At 38.6% G+C, this 26872-nt stretch overlaps 1 protein-coding gene across 3 annotated transcripts in view; it reads left to right on the forward strand.

Annotated features, from left to right (window-relative positions):
* The window catches only part of CCDC18 (coiled-coil domain containing 18), a 57898-nt gene that overhangs the window by 11560 nt on the left and 19466 nt on the right, over positions 1-26872 (forward strand). The window contains exons 8-20 of one of the 3 annotated variants that reach the window (XM_088154182.1): positions 837-958; positions 6318-6627; positions 9515-9582; positions 9674-9825; positions 11548-11765; positions 14010-14120; positions 14415-14546; positions 17366-17500; positions 19626-19703; positions 20295-20411; positions 20874-21041; positions 24121-24263; positions 24643-24806. In XM_088154182.1, coding sequence (XP_088010308.1) covers positions 837-958; positions 6318-6627; positions 9515-9582; positions 9674-9825; positions 11548-11765; positions 14010-14120; positions 14415-14546; positions 17366-17500; positions 19626-19703; positions 20295-20411; positions 20874-21041; positions 24121-24263; positions 24643-24806 — 1918 coding nt within the window. The remainder of the gene's footprint in view (positions 1-836; positions 959-6317; positions 6628-9514; positions 9583-9673; positions 9826-11547; positions 11766-14009; positions 14121-14414; positions 14547-17365; positions 17501-19625; positions 19704-20294; positions 20412-20873; positions 21042-24120; positions 24264-24642; positions 24807-26872) is intronic. The other 2 variants (XM_088154183.1, XM_088154184.1) reach the window with 2 other exon arrangements.

A 26872-nucleotide genomic window follows, 5' to 3' on the forward strand; every position in this document is an offset into this window, starting at 1 on the left:
GTCAATTTAAGAGGACCCCCAAATTGTGAGCCATCTGTACCATGGGGGAGTATAACTCTGTTCAGAATCAAAGGTAGTATTTCTCTGGAGTCATTAGACCCACAAACTCAAAGCCACGCTGTCTTGGAGGCATTCAATCTGAGTCCAATTAGGATTAAGTGCTTTACAGATATAGTTCAATATACTTTTTATTCCCATGAGGTTTAAGAAAAAAAGCACCAAGGGGACCTGCTTTATTTTTTTTATTTAAGTAAAACTATAATAAGCCTATAATAATTCAAGGCCCCTGAAATTGCAACAAATTTAGACTGGGCCAAAACCGTTTATCCAAATACAAGGAGCGGGATAGCTTTCAGTTTATTAATCTCTGTGGCTCTTTTCTTTTGTTACTTTGTAATTACTACTTTAAACTCCAAAGCTTTGGAGTTTTAGAGCCAGTAAAAAAAAGCTAAGATATTTTTCACATGTGAATGCAGTGAGCAATATTTATCATCTTACCTCTTTTTTAGGCAACTATAGAGAGTGGTAATTTAAGTATGATGCTGACTTTCTGTTCTAGTGTGGTTGGTCCTATAGAACATGAACTAGATCTAGAAATATAATTTCTATATCTTCGTTTAGACAGATAGACTCACCTCAGATCTTTCTACAACTAAGTGATAGAAAGGTACAAATGGAAGCATTGGAACTAAACACTTTCATTTTTATGTTTCCTCCTACAGCAGTCAACCTTTTCCAAAGAATATTGTACTAGACTGTTTAACAGGATTTCTGCCTTACTTTATTATTCTGATGTCACATTGATTAATTCTGAATAACATTTTTCTTTTATTCAGGTCCAAGTTGAAGAACAAATTTTAGAAAAAAAGTTAATGAACTGTGTAAATGAAAAGGAGAAGTTGCTGACACAATGTAATGTCTATAAAACTGAGTTTGAAAACATGAAAGATCAGTTGAGGTAAGTGTCTGTCTATGTAAGACTTTGGTATATAGACAGACATAAAATTGCTTCGATGTTTGGATCATGAACTTCTCTGACATTTGATAATGGTAAATGAAAATATTTGTATGTCCAGCTCAAGCCATATAACGACTCAGTAACAATCTTTTTATGTGTTAATGTTTTATCCAGTATATAAGTGTATTAAGTATATTAAGAGTAAGTATATTAAGTATATTAAGGGTAAGTGGACTGCGGGTGAGTGGTATATTAAGAGCAAGTGGATTCTCCACATTCTTCTGTGTTACTGTTTTGTAGTCCACAGAAGAAATTTTAGATTTTGAAATTTAAATATTAGATTGTAAACAAATAGGTTGCGAGAGCCAGTTTGGTGTGGTAGTTAAGGCATCAGGCTAGAAACTGAGGGACTGTGAGTTCTAGCCCTGCTTTAGGCACAAAGCCAGCTGGGTGACCTTGGGCCAGTCACTCTATCTCAGTCTTAGGAAGCAGGAAATGGCAAGCCACTTCTGAAAAGTGCAGGGACTTGTCCAGCCAGTCACATAATCTACAATTGGTTTATTGTAAGGGTGGGCAAAGTTTGAGGGATTGTTATTTTTTTCTGGATTTCAAGAGTGAGAATTAAATCTTGCTCCATTTCTATTCTAAACTCCATTTTTTACCTCCTGAAAAATGTTACCAATAATAAAATTGCTCCCAAACAGGTATATGGAGCTATTTTTTCAGAGGCATGGGAGAGGGGTATAAGGGGACCTGATGGACTGCCTTTATCATTATAGACCTGATTTATTATTAAGATTAATGCGGGGGGGGGGGACTCTACTATGTGTATCTAGAACCACAGGGTGCTATTTTGTGATTCTTTGTGGGCATGCCTTCTGTGAAGTAACACCTATATTCTGAAATGTTCTCTCCCCTGAAATTTGTGAAGCACCCACTGTTACATCTTCTAGGCAACTGTTGGAGACTAGTCTCTTTAGCCACTAGTCTCTTTTTTGTATGAAAGCTAGATTAATGTTTTTCTACTGTTTTCCTTTTCTTTTCTCCACTCCTTTTTACTGTATATGTTTTTTATATTATTTTAATTCATTCTTTTTATAGTGTATTTTATGTTTTCTCAACCACTTTTGGATGCTTTCGTATAAAAAGTGATATAAAATATATTTATTCATTTTGAAAAGGGAAAAAACTCACACTGTTAAAATTCAGCACTATTTGAAATTGCTGGGGGAGTGCTGGGGATTGCCAACCCTTGATTTATTGTCCACGTCTTACGGTTTATAAATGGATGTTATGTGCAAAACTGAGTCTCTGTTTTTAGCTGCTAGGTTTATTTTCATAAAACTCTACAGGAAACTATATTGTTATTGTTCAAAGAAACCTGCTATAAAAGATAAATCCATTCAAATCTAGCCACCATTTCTTAACCTCTTTCTGGCAGTGGGCAACACTGCACAGTTTTCTCTGATGCTGCAAGTCCCAAAACATAAAACATTTAAAACCGATTAGCTTCTGAGAAGATATGGGCCATTAACTTTTATTTGTTTGTTTGTTTGGATGGACGGGCGGACAGACAGACAGACAGATAGATAGATAGTAATGGTCCACATACACAGGAAAAAAAATCCCTTCTCACCTCTATGGGTGGTATGTGTCTTCCTCAATCTCAGGTCCTCTACCAGAGGCCTGGGAGTTTGAGGGTTCTGCGTAGTATCTTAGCTGTTCCTAGCACTGCTGTTCCTGGGGTCTGTTGGAGCCACTCTCCCAGCTTAGGAGTCACAGCCCCAAGTGCTCTTATTACTGCTGGGACCACTTTGGCCTTTACTTTTCACATCCTCTCAGTTCCTCATTCAGGCCCTGGTACTTCTTCAACTTCTCATACTTCTTCTTCCTGATTTTGCTGTCACTTGGCACCACTACGTCTATCACCGCTGTCTTCTAGTTCTTGTCTACTACCATGATGTCTGGTTGATTGGCCAGTACCTGTCTGTCTGTCTGGATGTGGAAGTCCCACAAGATTTTAGGCCTGTTATTCTCCACAACCTTCTGTGGAATCTCCCATCTAGACTTGGGAGGGTCTAGCCCATACACTGTGCAGATATTCCTGTACGCAATGCCAGCTACTTGGTTGTGCTGTTCAGTGTATGCTGTTCCTGCCTGCATCTTACACCCTGCCGCTATGTGTTGGACTGTCTCTGAGGCCTCTCTGCACAATGTGCACCTTGGGTCCTGTCTAGGGTGGTAGACCCCTGCTTCTTTGGATCTGGTGCTTAGTGCCTGTTCTTAGTGCTATAATCAGTGCCTCAATGCTTTCTTTTAGCCCAGCTCTTTCCAGCCACTGGTAGGATTTCCCAGTGTCAGCCACCTCAGCTATCTGTCAAAGACCCATGCAGGGTCTTGTCTTGCCATGACACTTCCTCTGCTTGAACTTCTTCCCTTGTCTGCTGCTGCCTCAGGCATTCTCTCAGCAGTTCATCTTTGGGTGCCATCTTACTGATGTACTCCTGGATGCTCTGGGTTTTGTTCAGGACAGTGGCTTTGACTGAAGGTTGCCCTCTTTGCGGCTGGTGTACAGTCTCTGGGTGTTGGACTTGGGGTGAAAACTTCCATACATTGTGAGGAGCTTCTGGGTCTTCACATCAGCAGCCTCCATGTCCTCCTTTGGCCAGCTCAATATACCAGCAGGGTATCTGATGACTGGCAGGGCATATGCATTGATGGCATGGATCTTATTCTTCCCATTGAGCTGGCTCTTCAGGACCTGTCTTATCCTTTGGTGGTACTTGGATTTTCCTGTCTTCCTTGCCTCCTCCATTGTGGTTCCCATGTGACTATGGGATACCAAGGTACTTGTAGCTGGTCTGTATGTCTCCTATGTGGCCCACTAGTAGTTCCACCCCATTAACTACTTTCCCTATCTTTACTGCCATCCAGCCACACTTCTCCACTCTGAATGACATCCCAGTGTCTTCACTGTAGATCCGTGTCAGGTGGATCAGCGAGTTGATGTCTCGTTCACTCTTAGCATACAGCTTGATGTTATCCATGTAGAGGAGGTGGCTGATGGTAGTTCCACTCTTGAACTAGCATCTGCATCCAGTCCTTGAGATTATCTGGCTGAAGGGGTTCAAGCCTATGCAGATCAGCAACGGGGACAGCGCATCACCTTGGTATATGCCGCACTTGATGGCCACTTGTGCAAGCTGTCTTGAGTTGACTTTCAGTGTTGTCCTCCACAGTTCCATTGAGTTCTTGAGGAAGGTCCTTAGTGTCCTGTTGACTTTGTATAGTGCCAGGCATTTACAGATCCATGTGGGCATTTACAGATCCATGTGTGTGGCATTGAGTCGTAGGCTTTCCTGTCATCAATCCAGGCTGTGCTCAGATTGGTCTGTCTAGACCTTGAGTCTCGGGCAACTGCTCTATGAGCAACTGGTGTTTTGAGCCTCTGGTGTTGTTCCCAATGCCCTTCTGAGCTGTGCTCATGTACTAGCCCATATGGTCCTGTAGCTTGGTAGCTATGATGCCTGATAGGACTTTCCATGTTGTGGGGAGGCAGGTTATTGGCCAATAGTTGGACGGTGCTATTCCCTTGTGGGGGTCTTTTATGATCAGCACTGTCCTTCCTTGTGTTAGCCAGTGTAGGTGGGAGCTTGCTGCTAGTAGCTGGTTCATCTGTGCTGCTAGGCATTCATGCACTGCTGTTAGTTTCTTTAGCCAGTAGGTGTAGATCATGTCTGTCCAGGTCTTCATGTTCTTGAGCTGCTGTTGGATGTCTGCTACTGTGATGGTGTGGTTCCTGTTCTGGGAGATTGCTGTGGTCTGCTCTCAGGTCCTGCAGCCACTTTGCACTGGTGTTATGTGTCTTTCTCCCATTAAGTTCTTCCAGAACTGTTCAGTTTCTGCTGTTGGTCGCTTTGCTGTTACTGTGTTGTTGCGCTGCAATTGGGAGTACATCTTGGATGGTTCTCTGGAGAATAGGGCATTTATCTTGGCCTCTGCTCCTCTAGTGTGTCTCCTTAGCCTGATAGCCAGTGCTATGAACCTTTGTTTAGCAGTCTCTAGGGCTTCAGATGGAGGCAGCCCTTTGTATTTTTTCAGTACCTAAGTCTTATCCTTAATCTCCACACCATTCTGTAGTTCCACCAGCTGACTAACTTCTCTCCAAGTTGCCTTGATCTTAGCCTCTAGCCTCGTTTTCAAGGGGGGTATGTATTGCTGTTCTTGATCGTGTAGCCAAGCATCTCCAGAATGATAGTGGCTGTAGTGTATACCAGTTCTTTGGTTTGAGTTATGGTGGTAGTAGGGATTGTCGTGAGGGCTCTATTGGCATCTTGTAGCATACTATGTGATGGTACTTCTCCACTGAGCCTTGGTAATTGGTCTTGTGGGTTGACTGTAGCTAGTTTATTCGTGATCTTATTCCTCATATCAGCTGCTGTGCTCTGTAATGGAGGGGGCAGCAGTGACAGCTTCAGGTGTTGGCTGTGCATTCAGTTGTTCTTCCAGGTCTTCTTTAGTCCAGGAAGTGATGTATAGTTGGTCTATCTCAAGTTGTGAGAGCAGCTCCTTGAAATGTTTGATAACTAGCTGTTTCTTAATTAGTGTGGATGTAGGTCTTCTGTCCATCCATAGTTCCCTCATACGTTTCATATATCCCCTTTCATTAGGCCTACTGTTGTAGTAGCATTCCATCAATTCCAGGTTCTCTTATCTTGTCCATGTATGGTTTGTTCCAGTAGCCCACTTATTGTCAGATTGTCCTAGTTCCCAATATCTGGTGCGGACCTTGTTAATCCAGGCGACATATGAGCCAGCACGACTCTCTCATATCCAAGAGAGGACACTCTCATATCCGAGGTAGGCAGGTGAAGCGTTAAAGGGTCTTTGCCCAAGGATCCCTACTGGTAAGGAAGGTACCAGCTGGGATTTGAACCCTGGTCTCCCACGTCAAAGGACAGCACTCTAACCACCACACTATCCAGCTGCTCTCTCTATATATACCCATAAAATACACACACACACACACACATAGATATAGATATTAAAAATGGAGATTGGTATGTGCCAATTTATATAATAGATAAGTTGTATGTTTTTTTGCATCTGTAGGCTCCAAGTTGTCAAGTATAGATTATTGATACTTAATTTTAGTTATTAGTTTTCTGTGACTGAATTCAAAAGAAAATGTTAGGATGGAATGAAGATTTCATATTCAAAAGAGCGTATGTAAGTGCACAGCCTGATTTTTAGAATCCTCCTTCAAAATAAATTGAGAATCAAAAAATTATTGTCAAAGAAGTCATGTTGAGAATAACATAATCTTGAAGAACCTGTTTAATTTTGTTTTATATTTTAGACAATTAACTGAAGAGAACTGTATTGGAACACAAAACCTTAAAAGCATGGAAGCAAAAATGTCTGAAATAGAATTTCTGCTCAAACATTCTCAGCAAAAAAATCAGATGCTTGAAAATAAACTTCAAGAACAAAAAGCACTTCTTGAAGAAAAAAATGCCCTAATAAATGAAAATGAAGATTTAAAAGCACTAATTGCACAACAAAAAGATCACCTTAACTTGTATTGTCAAGAAATTCAAAGTTCAAAAATTGAACTGAAAACTTTAGAAAATGTTATTTCCCAGTTGACCCAAAGCTCATCAAAGAAGGTACAGTGATTTCTCTGATATTTTGGAAGGATTTATTAACTGTGTGCATGTATATGTGTTTTTGTCTATACCTTTGAGTCAGCATTGACTCCTAGCAACTGCCTGGACTAGTCTCTGCAGTTTTCTTGGCAAGATTTTCAGAAGTGGTTTGCTACTGCTTCCTTCCTAGGGCTGAGAGAGAGTGAGTGGCTCAAGGTCATCCAGCTTGTTTTGTTCCTAAGGCAGGACTAGTACTCATGTATTAACTCTAGAGTAGATAAAATGTAAGCTGTTCTCTGTATAAAGGAAAGAGTACTTCTATTCCTGTATAGAAAGGCCAGAAATTTGTGTAACCTTTATAATAGTTATTGTTTTACTTTATGGTGGGATTTACGCATTAACTACCCTGGACTGTAATAGAGGTGAGTAATACATGATTCCAGGTGTTATGGTAACCCAATTATTGTCTTAGCATATTGCATGAACCAGCTGTCACATTAAACTAGTGGTAAATATGTTGTATGAGCTCAGGGTTTATCATGTGGCAGCCTTTGAGATGCCATTTTGAGGATATCCCCAGTCTTAGATAAGATTTATGAGAAGAAATATGGGCTCTTGCTTAAGGAGGTAAGTTTTAAAAGCTCCTCTGAATGAACAGGATAGCTCCATTTATACATGCCTTACTTTGACTAGTACCCCGTCAATTGCTGAGTTGCTAATGAAATATTTAAAATAAACTTTAGATGATTTTTCTAGAATATTATGTCAATAGTATACCATGTAGGTAAAGCATTTACAAACAGGAACTGCTATGTCATTCTTGTTTTTTTCCCCTGATAATGTGCTCTTGGAAGCATAGTGGCTCCTGATAAAGGTAAATATTATAAAGTTTCAACTACAGTCCCTTTTTTGATATACAGTGGAGCAAAAAAGTATTTAGTCAGCCACCAATTGTGCAAGTTCTCCCACTTAAAAAGATGAGAGAGGCCTGTAATTTTCATCATAGGTATACCTCAACTATGAGAGACAAAATGGGGGGAAAAATCCAGAAAATCACATTGTCTGGTTTTTAAAGAATTTATTTGCAAATCATGGTGGAAAATAAGTATTTGGTCAATATCAAAAGTTCATCTCAATACTTTGTTATATATCCTTTGATGGGAATGACAGAGGTCAAACGTTTTCTGTAAGTCTTCACAAGGTTTTCACACACTGTTGCTGGTATTTTGGCCCATTCCTCCATGCAGATCTCCTCTAGAGCAGTGATGTTTTGGGGCTGTCGCTGGGCAACACGGACTTTCAACTCCCTCCAAAGGTTTTCCATGGGGTTTTGATCTGGAGACTGGCTAGGCCACTCCAGGACCTTGAAATGCTTCTTACGAAGCCACTCCTTCGTTGCCCGGGCGGTGTGTTTGGGATCATTGTCATGCTGAAAGACCCAGCCACGTTTCATCTTCAATGCCCTTGCTGATGGAAGGAGGTGTTCACTCAAAATCTCACGATACATGGCCCCATTCATTCTTTCCTTTACACGGATCAGTCGTCCTGGTCCCTTTGCAGAAAAACAGCCCCAAAGCATGATGTTTCCACCCCCATGCTTCACAGTAGGTATGGTGTTCTTTGGATGCAACTCAGCATTCTCTCTCCTCCAAACACAACGAGTTGAGTTTAGACCAAAACATTCTACTTTGGTTTCATCTGACCATATGACACTCTCCCAATCCTCTTCTGGATCATCCAAATGCTCTCTAGCAAACTTCAGACGGGCTCGGACATGTACTGGCTTAAGCAGGGGGACACATCTGGCACTGCAGGATTTGAGTCCCTGGCGGCGTAGTGTGTTACTGATGGTAGCCTTTGTTACTTTGGTCCCAGCTCTCTGCAGGTCATTCACTAGGTCCCCCCTTGTGGTTCTGGGATTTTTGCTCACCATTCCTGTGATCATTTTGACCCCACAGGGTGAGATCTTGCATGGAGCCCAAGATCGAGGGAGATTATCAGTGGTCTTGTATGTCTTCCATTTTCTAATTATTGCTCCCACAGTTGATTTCTTCACACCAAGCTGCTTGCCTATTGCAGATTCAGTCTTCCCAGCCTGGTGCAGGTCTACAATTTTGTTTCTGGTGTCCTTCGACAGCTCTTTAGTCTTGGCCATAGTGGAGTTTGGAGTGTGACTGTTTGAGGTTGTGGACAGGTGTCTTTTATACTGATAACAAGGTCAAATAGGTGCCATTACTACAGGTAACGAGTGGAGGATAGAGGAGCCTCTTAAAGAAGTAGTTACAGGTCTGTGAGAGCCAGACATCTTGCTTGTTCATAGGTGACCAAATACTTATTTTCCACCATGATTTGCAAATAAATTCTTTAAAAATCAGACAATGTGATTTTCTGGATTTTTTTTCTCATTTTGTCTCTCATAGTTGAGGTATACCTATGATGGAAATTACAGGCCTCTCTCATCTTTTTAAGTGGGAGAACTTGCACAATTGGTGGCTGACTAAATACTTTTTTGCCCCACTGTAAAAGAAGAACTAATAATGAGGAAAAGGAAATAAAAAATTGAAATGATGCAGAGGAGACAAAAAATATACAGCATATATTTCTTTTTCCTTTTTTTTACATTTATCTTACATATTCTTTGGAAATATCCTCACAATTTCCCAATATTTAAAATGGCTTACAGTGTTATGGGGATGGAATGAGAGGAAATCCTAGCTAATCTCTATCAGAATTACTTCTAGTTGCTTTTGATTTCTGTGGAAGAGCATACGATTAAATATTTTATTTGAAAAATTAGATTTTCTAGTTTGGGCCAAATGGTGTCCATGAACAATTTCTCAATCAATCAATAATCAATTATAACAAATTTTGTTTTATATTTGTGTCTGTTTTTGCCCATCTTTTTTAGGATAATCGTTGTAATGAAATATCCAGTAATTGTTCTGAAACAGATAGTCTCCTGAAAGAAGAGCTAAGGTATTATTTTAATTGTAAATTGTTAAGGATTAAGTAAATCGATTATGAGTTATAAAAAATAAACCAATTATCCTACACTTATTTCTCTTAGACAAAAAATTAACTTTCAAGAAGCAGGAATTCAGAAACTTCAGGCAGAATATATGGCCTGTAAGCTAGGTCAAGATTTCTCTGAAGACGATGAGGGACAAGAATTGCACGGCCTAGAAACTGAACCAGTAAAACTCAGTGGAAATCAGACAGGTATGTATAATGGTTATATGACCTCAGTAGTAAAGACACTGTATTTCTGCAACATGCAGTTTAATCAGAAAGTAATTTGACTATAGCAAAGGTCTTCAATTTTCAGGTCACACATCTTTTGCTCTGAGAAAAACACTAGGTCTAACATGACTACACACCTGAGTAAGGCTGAGATAATTTGGGACAGGTATGTAGGTGGTTGCCATGGAGGCCATGAATCCCTGAGCTGCACTGAAGTTAAAGATGTGGAGGTTGAAATCTCCCAGTATTCAGTCTAGGAGACCCCATCACCAGCTCAGCAATGAGTTGCTCTAGTTTATCCCTGCAGTTTACATCATGTTCAGGCAGTCACATCCAAATATCAAAAGAGCAGTACAACTGGTCACAGTCAAGGTGTCATGCACAATCATGATTACAATCCCCCCCAGCCCTAGCATCATACCTGCTGATAGACCCAAAATATGGGAAAACGTCTGACAAGGCTACATTGTCACCACCCACCCAACCAGACTTAAGTAAAACATGGATAAGGACTTACTCTGGATGGAGATGGGATTTACCAATAAAGCTTGAGACCAAGGCTACTATGTTAGGCCTTCAGGCTAGGATTGGCCAAATAGCACCAAGTTGATTCTGTAATGACATGACCAGTCCCTACCATAATACTTCCCTCTGCCTATTCCCATGGAAATCTAGCCCCCTGCCAGCATACCCCCAACCACTTCCCAGTTTTCTCCCACAAACTCCTTCCCAGGTGCCACCTTGCCACATCACAGCAATGCCAAATTACTCCAGCCACACCAAGACTGAAAGGAGATTGCTGTCTGTAAGCACTCCAGCAGACCCCCATTGACTACCTTCAACCTCCTGTTTCTTCCTGGCTAACAATAAGAACAGAATACCAAATCCCCCCTCCCCCCGGAGTTCAGGATACTTCTTTTACTACAGTTCCTTCCATTTTTAGACCAAGCCCTGATCCTACTTTAGTCCATACTGAAGCTGGAGGAACTCACAGATTAGCTGTCTTTGTTTCCTGGAATCATAGGGAAATGTAAGCTGGTCAGTTAAGCTAGCCAGAACTATACTGTCTGATACTTATTTTACATTAGATTTACTATTAAAACTACTGTTTGCTGTGGGCCTGTAGTTTGAGGGCATGGAAAGTGTGTGTTAAGCTGTGGTTTACTTAGCCATTATTTATTGAATAAACCACAATTGGTTGGGTGTACACAACATTCGGAGCTATAAACTATGGTTTATAAACAACAGTGGTTGAGTTTACACAATGTGTTATTATCAATCCACTTTGGAGTTCAGCTTGATATATGAACCAACTCTGTACAAAAGAATTCCTTACCATGCTCACAGAACTATTTAATCAAAAGAGAAAATGGCTATTAAATCAGTTTAAATATATATGTATATTTAAACATATCTAAAACAGGATTTGCCCCACTATTAGGCAAGGTAAAATGCTGGCTTCAAGTGGGTTTAGATTATGTAATTTAGCAAACATTTTAGTTCTATGTTACTATATTTTTTACTACCACGTAAGAGGAGATTCTGCACCAAAATATTATGACTAACATATGCATCTAAACTAGCAGTGCAGATCTAAAAATGGGCTGTAACATTAACAATACTTAGATAAAAATGCATGGCTTTATAATATTGTACCTTCTAAATTTTTATAAATGTCAAATTATTGTCTCATTTTTAAAGGGACAAAATGCCAACAATTGGAACTTATTAGTAAACAGTTTGAAAAAGAGAAGCAAATGTTAATTAGACATTTAGAAGAGCTACGTATTAAGCTGGAAAGATCAGAAGAAGAGAGTGCTGCTTTAAAAAGCAACATTGCCCAGAGAACTAATCAGTTTCAAACAATACAGGAAGAGCTATTAGAGAAAGCTGCAAAATCATGTCACATGGAACGAGAAGTAAGTGGAAACAAAGAAGTCTATTCTTGAGAGCTATCTAGTTTAATTTTATTTTTATATGGAGCCTAGGATGTTCCAAGAACATACATTAATTCATATATAATAATATATTCTGGCTAGAATTAGCTTGTTGGTTGTGCTGAGATTTCCTTCATTATGGTTTCTTTCACAGTGATAATTCACATTGGTTTAAGATTATTCTCACAGCTGAACCAATAAACAGTTAAGGCCTTTTTGGATTATTTGTCAGTGTCCAAAGTGTATAATAGCCATTGTGGCATACTTCCACAGGCCTAAATCTAATGCAACAGTATATTCTGTCATCATATAGAACAGTGGATACCTATTTACTTCTTGTCCCAGGCATGACTGATATACTGTATGCTGTTTATTTTAACAAAAAAGCAAATGAGAAGTGACATAAGATTACTACATAGGTAAATGGGGTAAACCGTGAATATGAATGAGTTTATGCTTTGCAATATATGTACATACAGTGGGGCAAAAAAGTATTTAGTCAGCCACCAATTGTGCAAGTTCTCCCACTTAAAAAGATGAGAGAGGCCTGTAATTTTCATCATAGGTATACCTCAACTATGAGAGACAAAATGGGGGGGAAAATCCAGAAAATCACATTGTCTGGTTTTTAAAGAATTTATTTGCAAATCATGGTGGAAAATAAGTATTTGGTCAATATCAAAAGTTCATCTCAATACTTTGTTATATATCCTTTGTTGGCAATGACAGAGGTCAAACGTTTTCTATAAGTCTTCACAAGGTTTTCACACACTGTTGCTGGTATTTTGGCCCATTCCTCCATGCAGATCTCCTCTAGAGCAGTGATGTTTTGGGGCTGTCGCTGGGCAACACGGACTTTCAACTCCCTCCAAAGGTTTTCCATGGGGTTTTGATCTGGAGACTGGCTAGGCCACTCCAGGACCTTGAAATGCTTCTTACGAAGCCACTCCTTCGTTGTCCGGGCGGTGTGTTTGGGATCATTGTCATGCTGAAAGACCCAGCCACGTTTCATCTTCAATGCCCTTGCTGATGGAAGGAGGTGTTCACTCAAAATTTCACGATACATGGCCCCATTCATTCTTTCCTTTACACGGATCAGTCGTCCTGGTCCCTTTGCAGAAAAACAGCCCCAAAGCATGATGTTTCCACCCCCATGCTTCACAGTAGGTATGGTGTTCTTTGGATGCAACTCAGCATTCTCTCTCCTCCAAACACAACGAGTTGAGTTTAGACCAAAACATTCTACTTTGGTTTCATCTGACCATATGACACTCTCCCAATCCTCTTCTGGATCATCCAAATGCTCTCTAGCAAACTTCAGACGGGGCCAGACATGTACTGGCTTAAGCAGGGGGACACGTCTGGCACTGCAGGATTTGAGTCCCTGGTGGCGTAGTGTGTTACTGATGGTAGCCTTTGTTATTTTGGTCCCAGCTCTCTGCAGGTCATTCACTAGGTCCTCCTGTGTGGTTCTGGGATTTTTGCTCACTGTTCTTGTGATCATTTTGACCCCACAGGGTGAGATCTTGCATGGAGCCCCAGATCAAGGGAGATTATCAGTGGTCTTGTATGTCTTCCATTTTCTAATTATTGCTCCCACAGTTGATTTCTTCACACCAAGCTGCTTGCCTATTGCAGATTCAGTCTTCCCAGCCTAGTGCAGGTCTACAATTTTGTTTCTGGTGTCCTTCGACAGCTCTTTAGTCTTGGCCATAGTGGAGTTTGGAGTGTGACTGTTTGAGGTTGTGGACAGGTGTCTTTTATACTGATAACAAGGTCAAATAGGTGCCATTACTACAGGTAACAAGTGGAGGACAGAGGAGCCTCTTAAAGAAGTAGTTACAGGTCTGTGAGAGCCAGACATCTTGCTTGTTTGTAGGTGACCAAATACTTATTTTCCACCATGATTTGCAAATAAATTCTTTAAAAATCAGACAATGTGATTTTCTGGATTTTTTTTCGCATTTTGTCTCTCATAGTTGAGGTATACCTATGATGAAAATTACAGGCCTCTCTCATCTTTTTAAGTGGGAGAACCTGCACAATTGGTGGCTGACTAAATACTTTTTTGCCCCACTGTATGTAATTCTTAAATACAGCTGATGTTGTTTGCCCTCACTGATGCCCTAAACCCTGAAAAATATATATACCGACATTGACATCCATTTTCAGGATGTGGAAGTTACATCCTGTAACTTGTTCATTTTGTTTACATATTCTTTGTAGATAGCAAGAAAATCCTCTCAGCTTTCCATCCTTGAAAAACAGTTGGAAGAAAAAACTTTTGCTTATGTAACTGCAGTTGCAAGAAATACTGAATTGGAACAGGAATTAATGGTAACAGCCCTTTCCTCTGTTTTCAGTATTTTGAAGTAGGAGATACATTAATCTGATGTTAAACAAATTGTGCTAATATGCTTTTTTATTCAGAACATATTTTAATGTAATTTTTAAAATGCAAATTATTTTTTATTAATTTCTGTATGGAAGTGTGTATATGATTTATTATATATATATGCTAATTTTCTAGCTGCACTTGTACAGTGAGATAGTAGCTACCAAGACATCTATATATTTTTTTCCCACTAGCTGTCAAATTGTAAAAAAACAAAAATATGGTTGTTTTTCTAGGCAATGAAGTCTCAGCTTCAAAGCATGGAAAGAAACATCAGTGAAGAACAAGAGCACTTCTCTGTATTGTTAGAAAAAGCAAAGTTAATTAACCATGAGCAACATAAGGAAATGGAAAAACAAATTGATTTAGTAAGACTCAAAATTGTGTAATATGAATTACTGAAGTTAAACTTTCTTCAGTTCCCAAATATTTTGGTGACTCTTGCACTTAGAAAAGGTATATCTCTGCCATGTTCTGTCTGGGCTTCATGACTATATGTAAACAGCTAACAGCACAGCCATCTGAAAAGTATATATTAAAATATTTGCATAGGAGCTACAGTGGGGCAAAAAAGTATTTAGTCAGCCACCAATTGTGCAAGTTCTCCCACTTAAAAAGATGAGAGAGGCCTGTAATTTCCATCATAGGTATACCTCAACTATGAGAGACAAAATGAGAAAAAAAATCCAGAAAATCACATTGTCTGATTTTTAAAGAATTTATTTGCAAATCATGGTGGAAAATAAGTAATTGGTCACCTATGAACAAGCAAGATGTCTGGCTCTCACAGACCTGTAACTACTTCTTTAAGAGGCTCCTCTATCCTCCACTCGTTACCTGTAGTAATGGCACCTATTTGACCTTGTTATCAGTATAAAAGACACCTGTCCACAACCTCAAACAGTCACACTCCAAACTCCACTATGGCCAAGACTAAAGAGCTGTCGAAGGACACCAGAAACAAAATTGTAGACCTGCACCAGGCTGGGAAGACTGAATCTGCAATAGGCAAGCAGCTTGGTGTGAAGAAATCAACTGTGGGAGCAATAATTAGAAAATGGAAGACATACAAGACCACTGATAATCTCCCTCGATCTTGGGCTCCATGCAAGATCTCACCCTGTGGGGTCAAAATGATCACAGGAATGGTGAGCAAAAATCCCAGAACCACAAGGGGGGACCTAGTGAATGACCTGCAGAGAGCTGGGACCAAAGTAACAAAGGCTACCATCAGTAACACACTACGCCGCCAGGGACTCAAATCCTGCAGTGCCAGATGTGTCCCCCTGCTTAAGCCAGTACATGTCCGGGCCCGTCTGAAGTTTGCTAGAGAGCATTTGGATGATCCAGAAGAGGATTGGGAGAGTGTCATATGGTCAGATGAAACCAAAGTAGAATGTTTTGGTCTAAACTCAACTCGTTGTGTTTGGAGGAGAGAGAATGCTGAGTTGCATCCAAAGAACACCATACCTACTGTGAAGCATGGGGGTGGAAACATCATGCTTTGGGGCTGTTTTTCTGCAAAGGGACCAGGACGACTGATCCGTGTAAAGGAAAGAATGAATGGGGCCATGTATCGTGAGATTTTGAGTGAACACCTCCTTCCATCAGCAAGGGCATTGAAGATGAAACGTAGCTGGGTCTTTCAGCATGACAATGATCCCAAACACACCGCCCGGACAACGAAGGAGTGGCTTCGTAAGAAGCATTTCAAGGTCCTGGAGTGGCCTAGCCAGTCTCCAGATCAAAACCCCATGGAAAACCTTTGGAGGGAGTTGAAAGTCCGTGTTGCCCAGCAACAGCCCCAAAACATCACTGCTCTAGAGGAGATCTGCATGGAGGAATGGGCCAAAATACCAGCAACAGTGTGTGAAAACCTTGTGAAGACTTATAGAAAACGTTTGACCTCTGTCATTGCCAACAAAGGATATATAACAAAGTATTGAGATGAACTTTTGATATTGACCAAATACTTATTTTCCACCATGATTTGCAAATAAATTCTTTAAAAACCAGACAATGTGATTTTCTGGATTTTCCCCCCCATTTTGTCTCTCATAGTTGAGGTATACCTATGATGAAAATTACAGGCCTCTCTCATCTTTTTAAGTGGGAGAACTTGCACAATTGGTGGCTGACTAAATACTTTTTTGCCCCACTGTATTTCATGCAATAAGTTCTTTGTGGAGGCAGTACTGCATGGCTTTATCTATTTTTACCTTGCTGCTGCAGACCTCGAGAAATGAATAGGCTAGTATTCCAATTGATAGAATATCATACTGTAGAGTGTTCCCCTCCCCCCCACAAGTGCCTTGCCACAAGGAGCAATTTCCATGCTATTCTCTTTTCAGCAGGCAAACAACAGCTGGCTTCCAAGGAACACATGCTATCTATTAATGATATAAAAAGACTAGAAAGTGTTTGTTCATTCTTCTGGGTTACATTGTTCCCACAGTTCACATGAGAAAGTAGTTGGATGTTACATAAATGTACAATCCGCCTCTGGCACAGGGTAACTTGAGCAGTTGTTGCCACCCAGCAACTACTGTTACCTGCTTTCCTCTTCCTTTTCAATTCTTGCATGTCTCTTAGGTCTCCAAAGTCAGGAAAAATAATTGGAGTAACAATTCTAAGACTTGTTCCGTACATAGATAAAGAGCAACAATACAGTTCATATCTTCATGTATTACTGGCTTTTTAATGCTGCTGTTCCTGTATAATATTCCCTTATATAAGAAATAGCAGTGTTTGGAACGTATAGCTGCAGGCTTTGAAATATCAAAACTTGTGGTCAGTACATCACTACAGTGTTCTTTCCAACTGGGGAAAAACACTGCTGCCACACAAGGTTGGTGATGAAAGGGGGTTGGAGTTCAACAGTGAGTGAGATAATTGTAACCATATTTTTGCAGATTTCTCAAAGTTCATTTAAAACCCACAGTAGTCCAGAAACTATAGCAAATGCTCTGCTTTTTCAGTTCTCAGTCTGTGTATCTCTGGCTATTTCTTTCCCCAGTCTTAATCCTGCTCTATTGCTGTCTATTTATTTGTTTCTGTTAAAATATGATAATCTATCTTCCAGATCACTATAAAATATTGGGGAGGGGGCATTCTTGTAATATTGATGAATAGGGGAGGTATATGTAGATTATTGCATAAGTCAATTAAAAAAATATTTCTTATATAGCTTCAGTCTCAACTAGAAACTAAAAACCAGCAATTTCTGGAACAAGAGAAAACAGTGTCCGTTTTCCAGCAGGATATTTTATATAAACAGCATCAGCTTGAATCATTGGATCAACTACTATTAGAAAGCAAAGAGGTAGCATTTTTTGAACAACAATGGTTCTTGGGATTGGGTTCGACTGCTTGAAAATTATTGCTTACAAATTGTTTCCCGATTTTAGCATCTTAAAAGCAATTTTGATGGGGACAGTGTGAGTCACTGTTAATACTAAGAAGCTTTACATTAACCAAGTCCCAGATGCAACCCTCAGTACCCCTAATTAAAGATTCTAAAACAGCAGTATCACAAAAGACCACATTTCTAGGTTTGAAATAGTCACTTGTTCAATATACAGTGGTACCTCGGGTTACGAACGCCTGTTAATGAACTTTTCGGGTTACGACCAGCTCCGGCTGCAAAAATTTACCTCGGTTTGTGAACTCTGCCTCGGGGTACGAGCAGGATACGCGGCCATTTTCCCTTCCGTGACACGGTCTGCGGCCATTTTTCCGCTCCTGACACGTGGTCCGCGGCCATTTTTCCACCCCTGACATGTGGTCTGCGGCCATTTTTCTGCCCCTGACACGTGGTCTGCGGCCATTTTTCCTCCCCGACACGTGGTCCGCGGCCATTTTTCCGCCCCTGACACGTGGTCCGCGGCCATTTTTCCGCCCCTGACATGTGGTCCGTGGCCATTTTTCCGCCCCTGACACGTGGTCTGCGGCCATTTTCCACCCCTGACACATGGTCGTAGGGAGGGGGACTCTCCCTCCAAGCAATAGCCGCCTCCCTGTCCTCCACGCCGGAACGGATTAACGGTAATTACATTGAACCTTATGGGGAAATTTGATTCGGGTTGCGACCAATTCGGGTTGCGGCCAGAGTCATGGAACGAATTAAGTTCATAAACCGAGGTTCCACTGTACTGATCTAAGCTTTCATGGCAGGTATTTGTTGGGCAGTGTTGAGCTTCAGGGTTTAGTGACTGTGGCCTAGACAGATTTCCTGATATTTTGCCAGCAATTGTGGCTGTTCAGCATTCCAGAAACAACCAATCAGAAGCTGGCATGAATGAAGGACCAATCAGGATCTAACACCACCAAAATGACCAATCAGGATCGGGCAGAAACATACACCAGCTCTCACCAACCTGCATCAGTCAGATACCAGCTCGTCTAAAGATCAATCAGAAGTCAGGTTTGTGCTGGTCTATGACTGTAATAAAGATTTGATTGACTGAAGTCAGGTCACCTGGCTATAAACTTAGGAGCCCAGTCAGGCCCTGCTCAGTTGCCTGTAGTCTGCATAGCAGACTACCTTGTCACTGAAGATGCCAGCCACAGTTGCCAGTGAAACATCAAGAAATCTGTTGTCTAGACCATAGTCACAACCCTGAAGCTCAACACTGCCCAACAGTCACTTGTTCATTGTTGGATCAGCTAAATATATTGTTCATATTTTATTTTATGAATTTGCACATTTCTATGTTTTGGCAAATGGTAGTACTTAGCCAACCTTGACTGGGCTCAGAAGCTAAATGAGATTAGGCCGGGTTAAGATTTGGATAGAAGACCATCAGGAAATGCCAATGTGTAGGCTACTTTGGGATGTTAAAATGCATCCTGGAAGGAGATCATGGCAAATTATGTCCACATAGTGACAAAGAAAACTGCAAAATTGTGTCCTTGTGGCTGAGCTCAACTTATGTGCATATTATCATTTTACATCTTTTTGAAGTATCTTGATATGGCTAGATTTATGATTTCTTACTATCTTCTATCCCATTGCCACTATCAACCAATCTGAGATGCTTTGGTCAAGCAAGCAGTATTTTATAAGATGAGACAGAGCCTTTTCCATTGCTTGAATCTTTCTTGAATTCATGAGCTGTTGGAACTCCCATATCCTACTGGCATAGCTGTTTGGTTGGTGCTGGAGACACAGAGTTAAGAAATAGGAATGTGAAATTAAATAGCAAGATGCCTAAAGGATGAAAACCTGAAAACAGACGCCCTGGAAAAGATAATAATACAATTGTGCAAAATGGGAGGGAAGTCTAGAAAATGAATTTAATCCAAATGCCTTAAGACAGCATTCTATAGAAAAGCAGGCAACAGTCAAATTGCTTGAGAATTTGTCACCCATTATCAGAAATACAATAGAAAAGCCCCAGTTGTTTTTTAATAATATCAAATATTCTGTTGATTCTGAATAAAAACAGGAAATGGAAAAAGAAAAAATAAAAAAAGATGAAGCTTTAAGGAAATTACAAGACCAACTTACTGATCAAACAGTCAAGGTTTGTACAGTTTTGTGGCTTCTCAGAGCTTGCGATAGCTTTCTGTTCTACTGTATTGTTTAAACTTTTTCCTTATCTTTCATTTTCTTTCAAAATGAAAAGTAGCAGAATAGTGGATGAATCCCCTGTAGTGATTTCACTTTTGGCCTAAAGTAATGGGCAACCTGTTTTAGTCTTTAAAGAAAACATCTATGAATCCATTATTTCCTTTAAATTGTTAACATTTGTCAAATAATTCTACCATTATATGAATGTATTATTACAACTACTACTACTGTTTAAATGGCTTAATCATTGAACATAGCAGTTAACTTTTCAGGAATACAAAGGCTTCCAGAGCACCTTAGAGATAAATAAAAAACCTACCCTATCATCAGAGCTTACAAAATAGGCAAGATAAAGGAAAAAAGAAAAGGAGGAAAAAGCAAGTAGTCATCAAGTTAGTGTGATTCAAATAATCATCTGAGATGAAAACCATTCAGGGATAGCAAGAGCCAAATGTAGTTTGTTTTTCAGTGTAGCTAATAGGCTAGCCTTATCTCTAGCAGCTAGTCTTTTTCCATTGTTATATGTTTTCTTCTGTTTAATTAGGTCAAACAATTACAGACAGCATTAGAAATCTGTAAGCAAGATATAGCTTTATATTTAGATCATCTAGAAGAAAATAAAGTGCTGTTTGAAAAGCAATTGGAGAAGAAGTCTGAAGAGGTAAACTTGCTCTTTTTTATCTTGTTTCCCATGTAGTCTTAGTATCTTTCTATGTTAGTTTTGAGTATACAGAAAAAATAGGATTCTACTAGACAATAGAAAAATGTAATTTCATTTTGTTAACTATATTATTGGAAAGAAATGTGAGAGAAGAGGAACTTCATTGATTTCATAATACAACAGGACTTCAGCAGTGGCTAAAGATAGAAAGCATGATATTTGATAATGTGGAAGTGACTCTGAAAATCAGGATTCATTCCTAATTATTTTAAGCTAAAGCATGTTTTTGTATATAGCCCATACTGTAGATTTTTATTTCCATTAATAAAAGACTTTAATGAACCACAACTTGATAGTACCATATAAATTTATTGAGAGAGCAGTTCTGCTAAAGGTGAAATAGTAGCAAGCTGAGAAAACTAATTGCCTCGTCATAGTCTCATCATATTAGTCTTTTTCCAGGTCCAGAGGTTGCAGAAAGAAATAAAGCATAAGAATGACAATCTTCAGTCAACTAGTGAACAAAATCTTGTTCTACAGCAAAGTCTTCAGCAGCAGCAGCAAATGTTACATCAGGAAACGGTTAGGAATAGTGAATTAGAGGACAGCCAAATGAAGCTCCAAAAGCAGGTACATTCGTTATAATAAATATTTTAAAAATACATAAAAAGCATTTATATATTTCATATTCTGTGTTTTCTGTTACCAAGCATATTTGGAACAAAACAATTTCATCTTATTGTGAGTCATTAGCTAGAATTCAGAGAGTTCTTGTAGGTATGCCAGAGTGTATAGCTATAAGCTGGGAAATTTGACTATTTTACCCTCAGAATATATCTTGAAAGAAATTTGGTCTGTGGCTGGGGTTCCCAATATGGTTCTGGCAAATTCTAAGCCTCCAGCACTTTTTCATAGAAAATAAAAATAGCAGGTGATTTTAAGCCAATTATTGTTTGGAAGTGTATCTGCCTACCACAGAAGAAAAACAAAAATAAAGTTGGGCAAGGGAAGAATCTTTATTATTTTGCCTTTTGGTAGATTTCTGTTCTGTTGCTGGTCATTACTAAAACACTTTCCAAATACAGTTGTGCAAAATATTATGAGGTTGAAATGTCTGAACTCTGACATTACTGGAAATCATCCAGTGTTGAAAAGGCCTGGTCTAATTTTACAGAAATATTACAGCCCTGAAACAGACATTTTGATTGCAAAATGAAGGTTAGAATGGATAGTTTCAAGGTCAGAACAAAACATTTTAGGGCTGGGACTTTTTGATATTGAAACATTTTGAGCATCTCTATCTCCAAAATTCAAGTTGCCCATTGGTCCAAAAAATTGGGAACTCAGTTCTACTGTGTAAGAATATTACTGTTTGAAGAACACAGTTTCAAAGTAGTGATGGCTATTGACAAATAGATTGAGAATCCAAAGCATTTCTGTGGACAAAAATATGGGTGCTTTTACAAATATAGGAATGTAATTCAGGCCTATAAATATCTAGTATGCTACAGTTAGATAAGTGAATCTTATAGGCGAGGATCATACAAATAGAACTGCTTTTCTTGGTTTCTGAAAAATGATAAATGTTATATGTGTGTAGTGTCCTGTTTCTGTAGCTATAGCAAAACATTATAATTGATTAATCAGATATAAGAACCTATGGTTTTAATTAAGCATATTGCTTAATAAATTCCAGCACTCCATTGGTCTTTATGAGGTCTGATTTGCTTTGGATTGTGATTATTACATGCAAATTAGTTTAACTTATTCTAATGGCATTCAACTTGTTGGAAATTGGCTTAGACTAGAAATGCTAATTCACAGTCCCCAAAACATAATTCCACAGCAATCTTTTTATTTTTTTATTGCTTTTAAAATAATAACAGAAAAAGAAAAAAGAAAAGGAACAAAACACAAAAATAATTATAATGCAAATACATACAGTACATTCTCAAATAAAAAAACACATAAAAAGTGTGTTAAAAAAGTGAAAAAATACAAAGAAAAAGGAAAAAAGAAACAAGTTAACAGTTATAATTTTATATATACTTATCTAATGTAAATATTCAAGTACATATATATTTATTCCTAATACACTTACATAACTATCATTCTTTTTTGTATAAATGAGGTCCTTATCTCATTGTATTTGCCCATACAAAGTCTATGTCTATAGGCAATCTGCTCATAGGTGGCAAGTGTAATCAGGTCTTCAATCCATTGAGTGAATGGGGCCACACATTTATCTTTCGAATACTGCAATATCAGTCTTTTGGCCATAGTAAGGGCACAGAGAATCCATTTATGTTGTCCAGTTGTTGAATTCCATGTAATTCAAGAGAATATTATCCTCTGAAAGTTTTAGCTTTTGCTGCATAGTTGTGTTTATGTAGTCCACTATTTTCTCCCAAAACTTAGTAAGTATTTGTTGTTGTTTAGTCGTTAAGTCGTGTCCGACTCTTCGTGACCCCATGAACCATATTGTGCCAGGCCTTCCGGTCCTTCACTGCCTCCCTGAGTTTGCTCAGTTTCATGCTCAACATTGTCCATGGGGTTTTCTTGGCAAGGATACTGGAGTGGGTTGCCATTTCCTTCTCCAGTGGATCACATTTTGTCAGAACTCTCCGTCATGACCTGTCCGTCTTGGGTGGCCCTGCACGGTATAGCTCATGGCTTCACTGAGTTACGCAAGCCCCTTCGCCATGACAAGGCAGTGATCCATGAAGGGGTTAGTAAGTATAGGACATTGTAAAAACATGTGTTTTAAAGAAGGTTTACAACTAAAAACTAAAACTTTAAAACTAAAAAACCTACTATTAATTTTGATAGATATTTGTTATCAATAAATCAATTTGATGTGCAGATGCTAAGAAATGAGTGGAATAAAGAATTAGAGATTCCTATATTGCTTAGACAATGGGAGAGTGTCTTAACTTCTATAGCAAGAGTGCCAATGGACCTTAAACTATGACTATACAACAACAAATAATATTTAGAATTTATTGGACTCCATGTTTGTATAGAAAAGGACTGTCTAAGACAGCATTTTGTTGGAGATGTAATAAGGATAATGCTTCTTTAACAAAGCAATATTTTAAAATGCAATAGAAGTTCTCTAGAATAGCTCGTTTCTAGTGTAATTTTTAAAAAATTGTTTTATGAGATCACCATTTTAATGGCAGAATTAAATGTGCAAAGTCTATATATCTGAACTCCAAATTATATTTAAAGCAGAAATATTTATATTTGAATTGTGTTTCTTAAAAACTATTTCAAAAGTGAGAAACCTTATCCGTTAGGAGAGAAGTAATGAAAAGCCTTTCATAAAGATTATTCATGCTGTATTAATTTCTTTAGTATTGTAAACTTAACATTATAAAGTTTTGAGATACCCCAAAACTGTATATATTTATGCTTAATATGAATAAACATGAAAACAATGGATTTCGGTATGAATCCTACTGAACTCATAGTAGAGACTTTTGAGTGTTGGAATGCACCCTGAACATTCCTTTAAGGGCCACTTCAACTCAGTGGATCATCTGACTTTGCGAGCATAAATTGTAATCGTGCATTGGGACTAATCTGCATGACATATTAAGAGCACATTCCTAATTTTGTTTACACAAATTGTATTGGGATATGCTACCAAAAAAGTTTGTTTAGAATTGCATTGTGAATCTCTCTCTTTTTAAAAAAAAAAAAACAGGTATCAAAACTAGAGCAAGAACTTCAAAAGCAGAAGGATATGTTGGAAGAAGAATTGAGAAGAACAAATGAAAGGCTTCATTTAGCCATTGAAGAAAACAATGTGAAACGACAAAAAGTAGCAGAACTTACTGCTACAATCAGGCACAGTCCTAACTTTTTAAGTTTAAAAATAATGCAATTCTTTTCTTGAATGTATTGTCTTTGGGGGGGGGGACAAAGTTTTTCAAAACAAAACTTTTATAGTACAACTCTATGCATATCAGGTTAAGAAGTTCTATAGATTTCAGTGGAATTTATTCCCAGATTAGTATATGAGTGCAGTTTCAAATTTATTTATGAATTTATTTATTTATATTGTTCCTTTTCTCATGACTGTAAATGGCTTATACTTAAAGTTCAGATTTATCTTGTTCTGAGGTGTATTTCTAATTTTTTTAATTATTTAGGATCAAACTGTAAGACCTGTAAACATGCTATAATTTTAGTTATTCATTGAGGCATGGTATATTTGCTTCTTCAGGCATATTAAAAAAGAGATGGATCAGTGTAAAGATGAGTTAATAGACATGGAGAAAGAACTAGTGCACTTAAAGCGAGATGGTCATACTAAAGCAATGCAACTGAGCCAACTGGAAATTACTTTACAGCAGAGGATCTCAGAATTTAATAAAAAGACACACCAAGGTAAGCTCTTATGTTTATTATGTTTTCTTAGTGATACCTTTATGAAGGTACATTGAAATGAATGGGAGAAATTTCTAGAAAATTTTCTTGACAATGGAATAATAAAATTAAATAAGAATACCTTGCACAGGTATGTAGACTTTAAACAACTATAATTTACATATGACTAGAATATATGAGAGAAGCCTATTTGGTATTTTTTAAGCTAGCATTCTTGTATTTCCCTGAAAATGCCTTGTTCAGTTTCTGTCAGTATATAGCTTCTCTACTGAAATCAGTGGCTATTATTGATGAAGTTTTTAGAGTGAGGTGAACCATAACCATTTAATGATTTCTCCCTAAATAATAAAATATGAATTGATTTAAACATGATTTTATTCAGTGGCACATAACTTTCTATTAATCACAACATTGACTCTTGATGCTTCTTTTCATTATTAAGTTGTATGGAATATGGGAAGGTGATCTTGAGTAAGACTGAAAGAGAGAATAGGGATTTAATCTTTTATTTTGCTATGATTCCAAATTAGACTATGTATTTACACAAACATGCAACACCTCTGATTTGCCTGGAAGGACCATGCCTATTTATTCCAATAGTTTTCCTTCAGAGGCAAATAGCCAAGAGGGCAAAGCCTTAAAGGATCCTATCTTTGCATATTTCCAGTGCAAATCTGGGCTCAACGATAGTTGTTATTTAGTCAAATAAAAAATAATAAATCAGATAAAAATGCCATGTCCTACCTGTTTTTACTATATATTAAAATAGTTTATTTGAATCCCTTAATCTTCAACTTTAGTCCAAATCTGGGGCTCATCAATTCCAGCACTGGATATCATATAGGAATGGGTGCATTGTCCCTTGCTCAGGAACAAGAAAAACTCTGTATCCCAGTCTCTTCAGTAATTGACTTTTAATTAGAAGTTTCCTGATGGAAAAGTAGTGTGGATCATGCATATGACTGTATTCTAGTTCATTTTGACATCAGCAAGAGACATGACAGAAAAAGAGGAGATTAAATATAGATTATTCTGTAGCATGCTGTCTTGAGAGCGAGCTCCTAAATTTTATATAGTGAGCTTAAGGAACAGTATGCCAGTACAGTGGTACCTCTAGTTACAAACTTAATCCGTTCCGTGACTCTGGTTGCAACTCGAGTTGGTCTCAAGTCGAGGTAAAGTTTCCCATAAGGTTCAGTGTAAATACGGTTAATCTGTTCCGCCCTCCGAATTTGGTTGCACCACGAGGCAAATTTCCCCCATAAGGTTCAATGTAAATACGGCTAAACAGTTCTGAAACATATGCATTTTATTTTTAAACCTCAAAAATCTTCCAAACGCCACAAAACACACCACAAGCCTCACCGAACATCTCCTTGCTACCGCGATCTCGCCCACAGGAAGCCGCAACCGCGTGGAAGCAGGGAAAATGGCCGCGGATCCAGTTCGTAAGTAGAGGCGGAGTTCGCAAGTAGAGGTAAATTTTTGGGGCCGGAGCTGGTCGTATCTTGAAAAATTCGTAAGGAGGGGCGTTTGTAACTAGAGGTACCACTGTACTATGTATATATCTCCTGGTTGATGGGATACCAGCAGCAGAACACTGGCTTCCAGGATAGTTTCTAGATTAGAGATCCTAAATTGCATAGGATAGTGTAAACAAGCTTGAGGCAAAACTTGGCTTCGGTTATGGCATAATGGCCAAATGCATCAATACTGACCAATACCATCCTTACTGTTAGCCAGAAATTCTGCATGTGGCATAGACATAACTAAGGCTGTTAATCTAATTTACTCTTTCTGTATCCTTCTAAAATACTTTTGTGAATACCCTGATAGATGAAGGCCATGGTGAGCAGCAGAAAGTATTTATGGGCCCATCTGGTAATGACCATGATATATAGAAGATTTTGACTTAGAATGTAAGAAGAGTAAATGATAAAGAGCCTAAATTAACAGATGACATGAAAGAGGGAAACATACATGAACAGATGAGTGGAAATTATACAAGAGAATACAGAAAAAGTGACTGAGCCATTTAGGGACCCAGAAACGAATGAGAATGGTAA

The sequence above is a fragment of the Python bivittatus genome, unplaced genomic scaffold (assembly GCF_059951505.1).
Source record: "Python bivittatus isolate LINGU-HERP-01145 unplaced genomic scaffold, Pbiv_v1 ctg000700_np1212, whole genome shotgun sequence".
NCBI lineage: Eukaryota > Metazoa > Chordata > Lepidosauria > Squamata > Pythonidae > Python > Python bivittatus.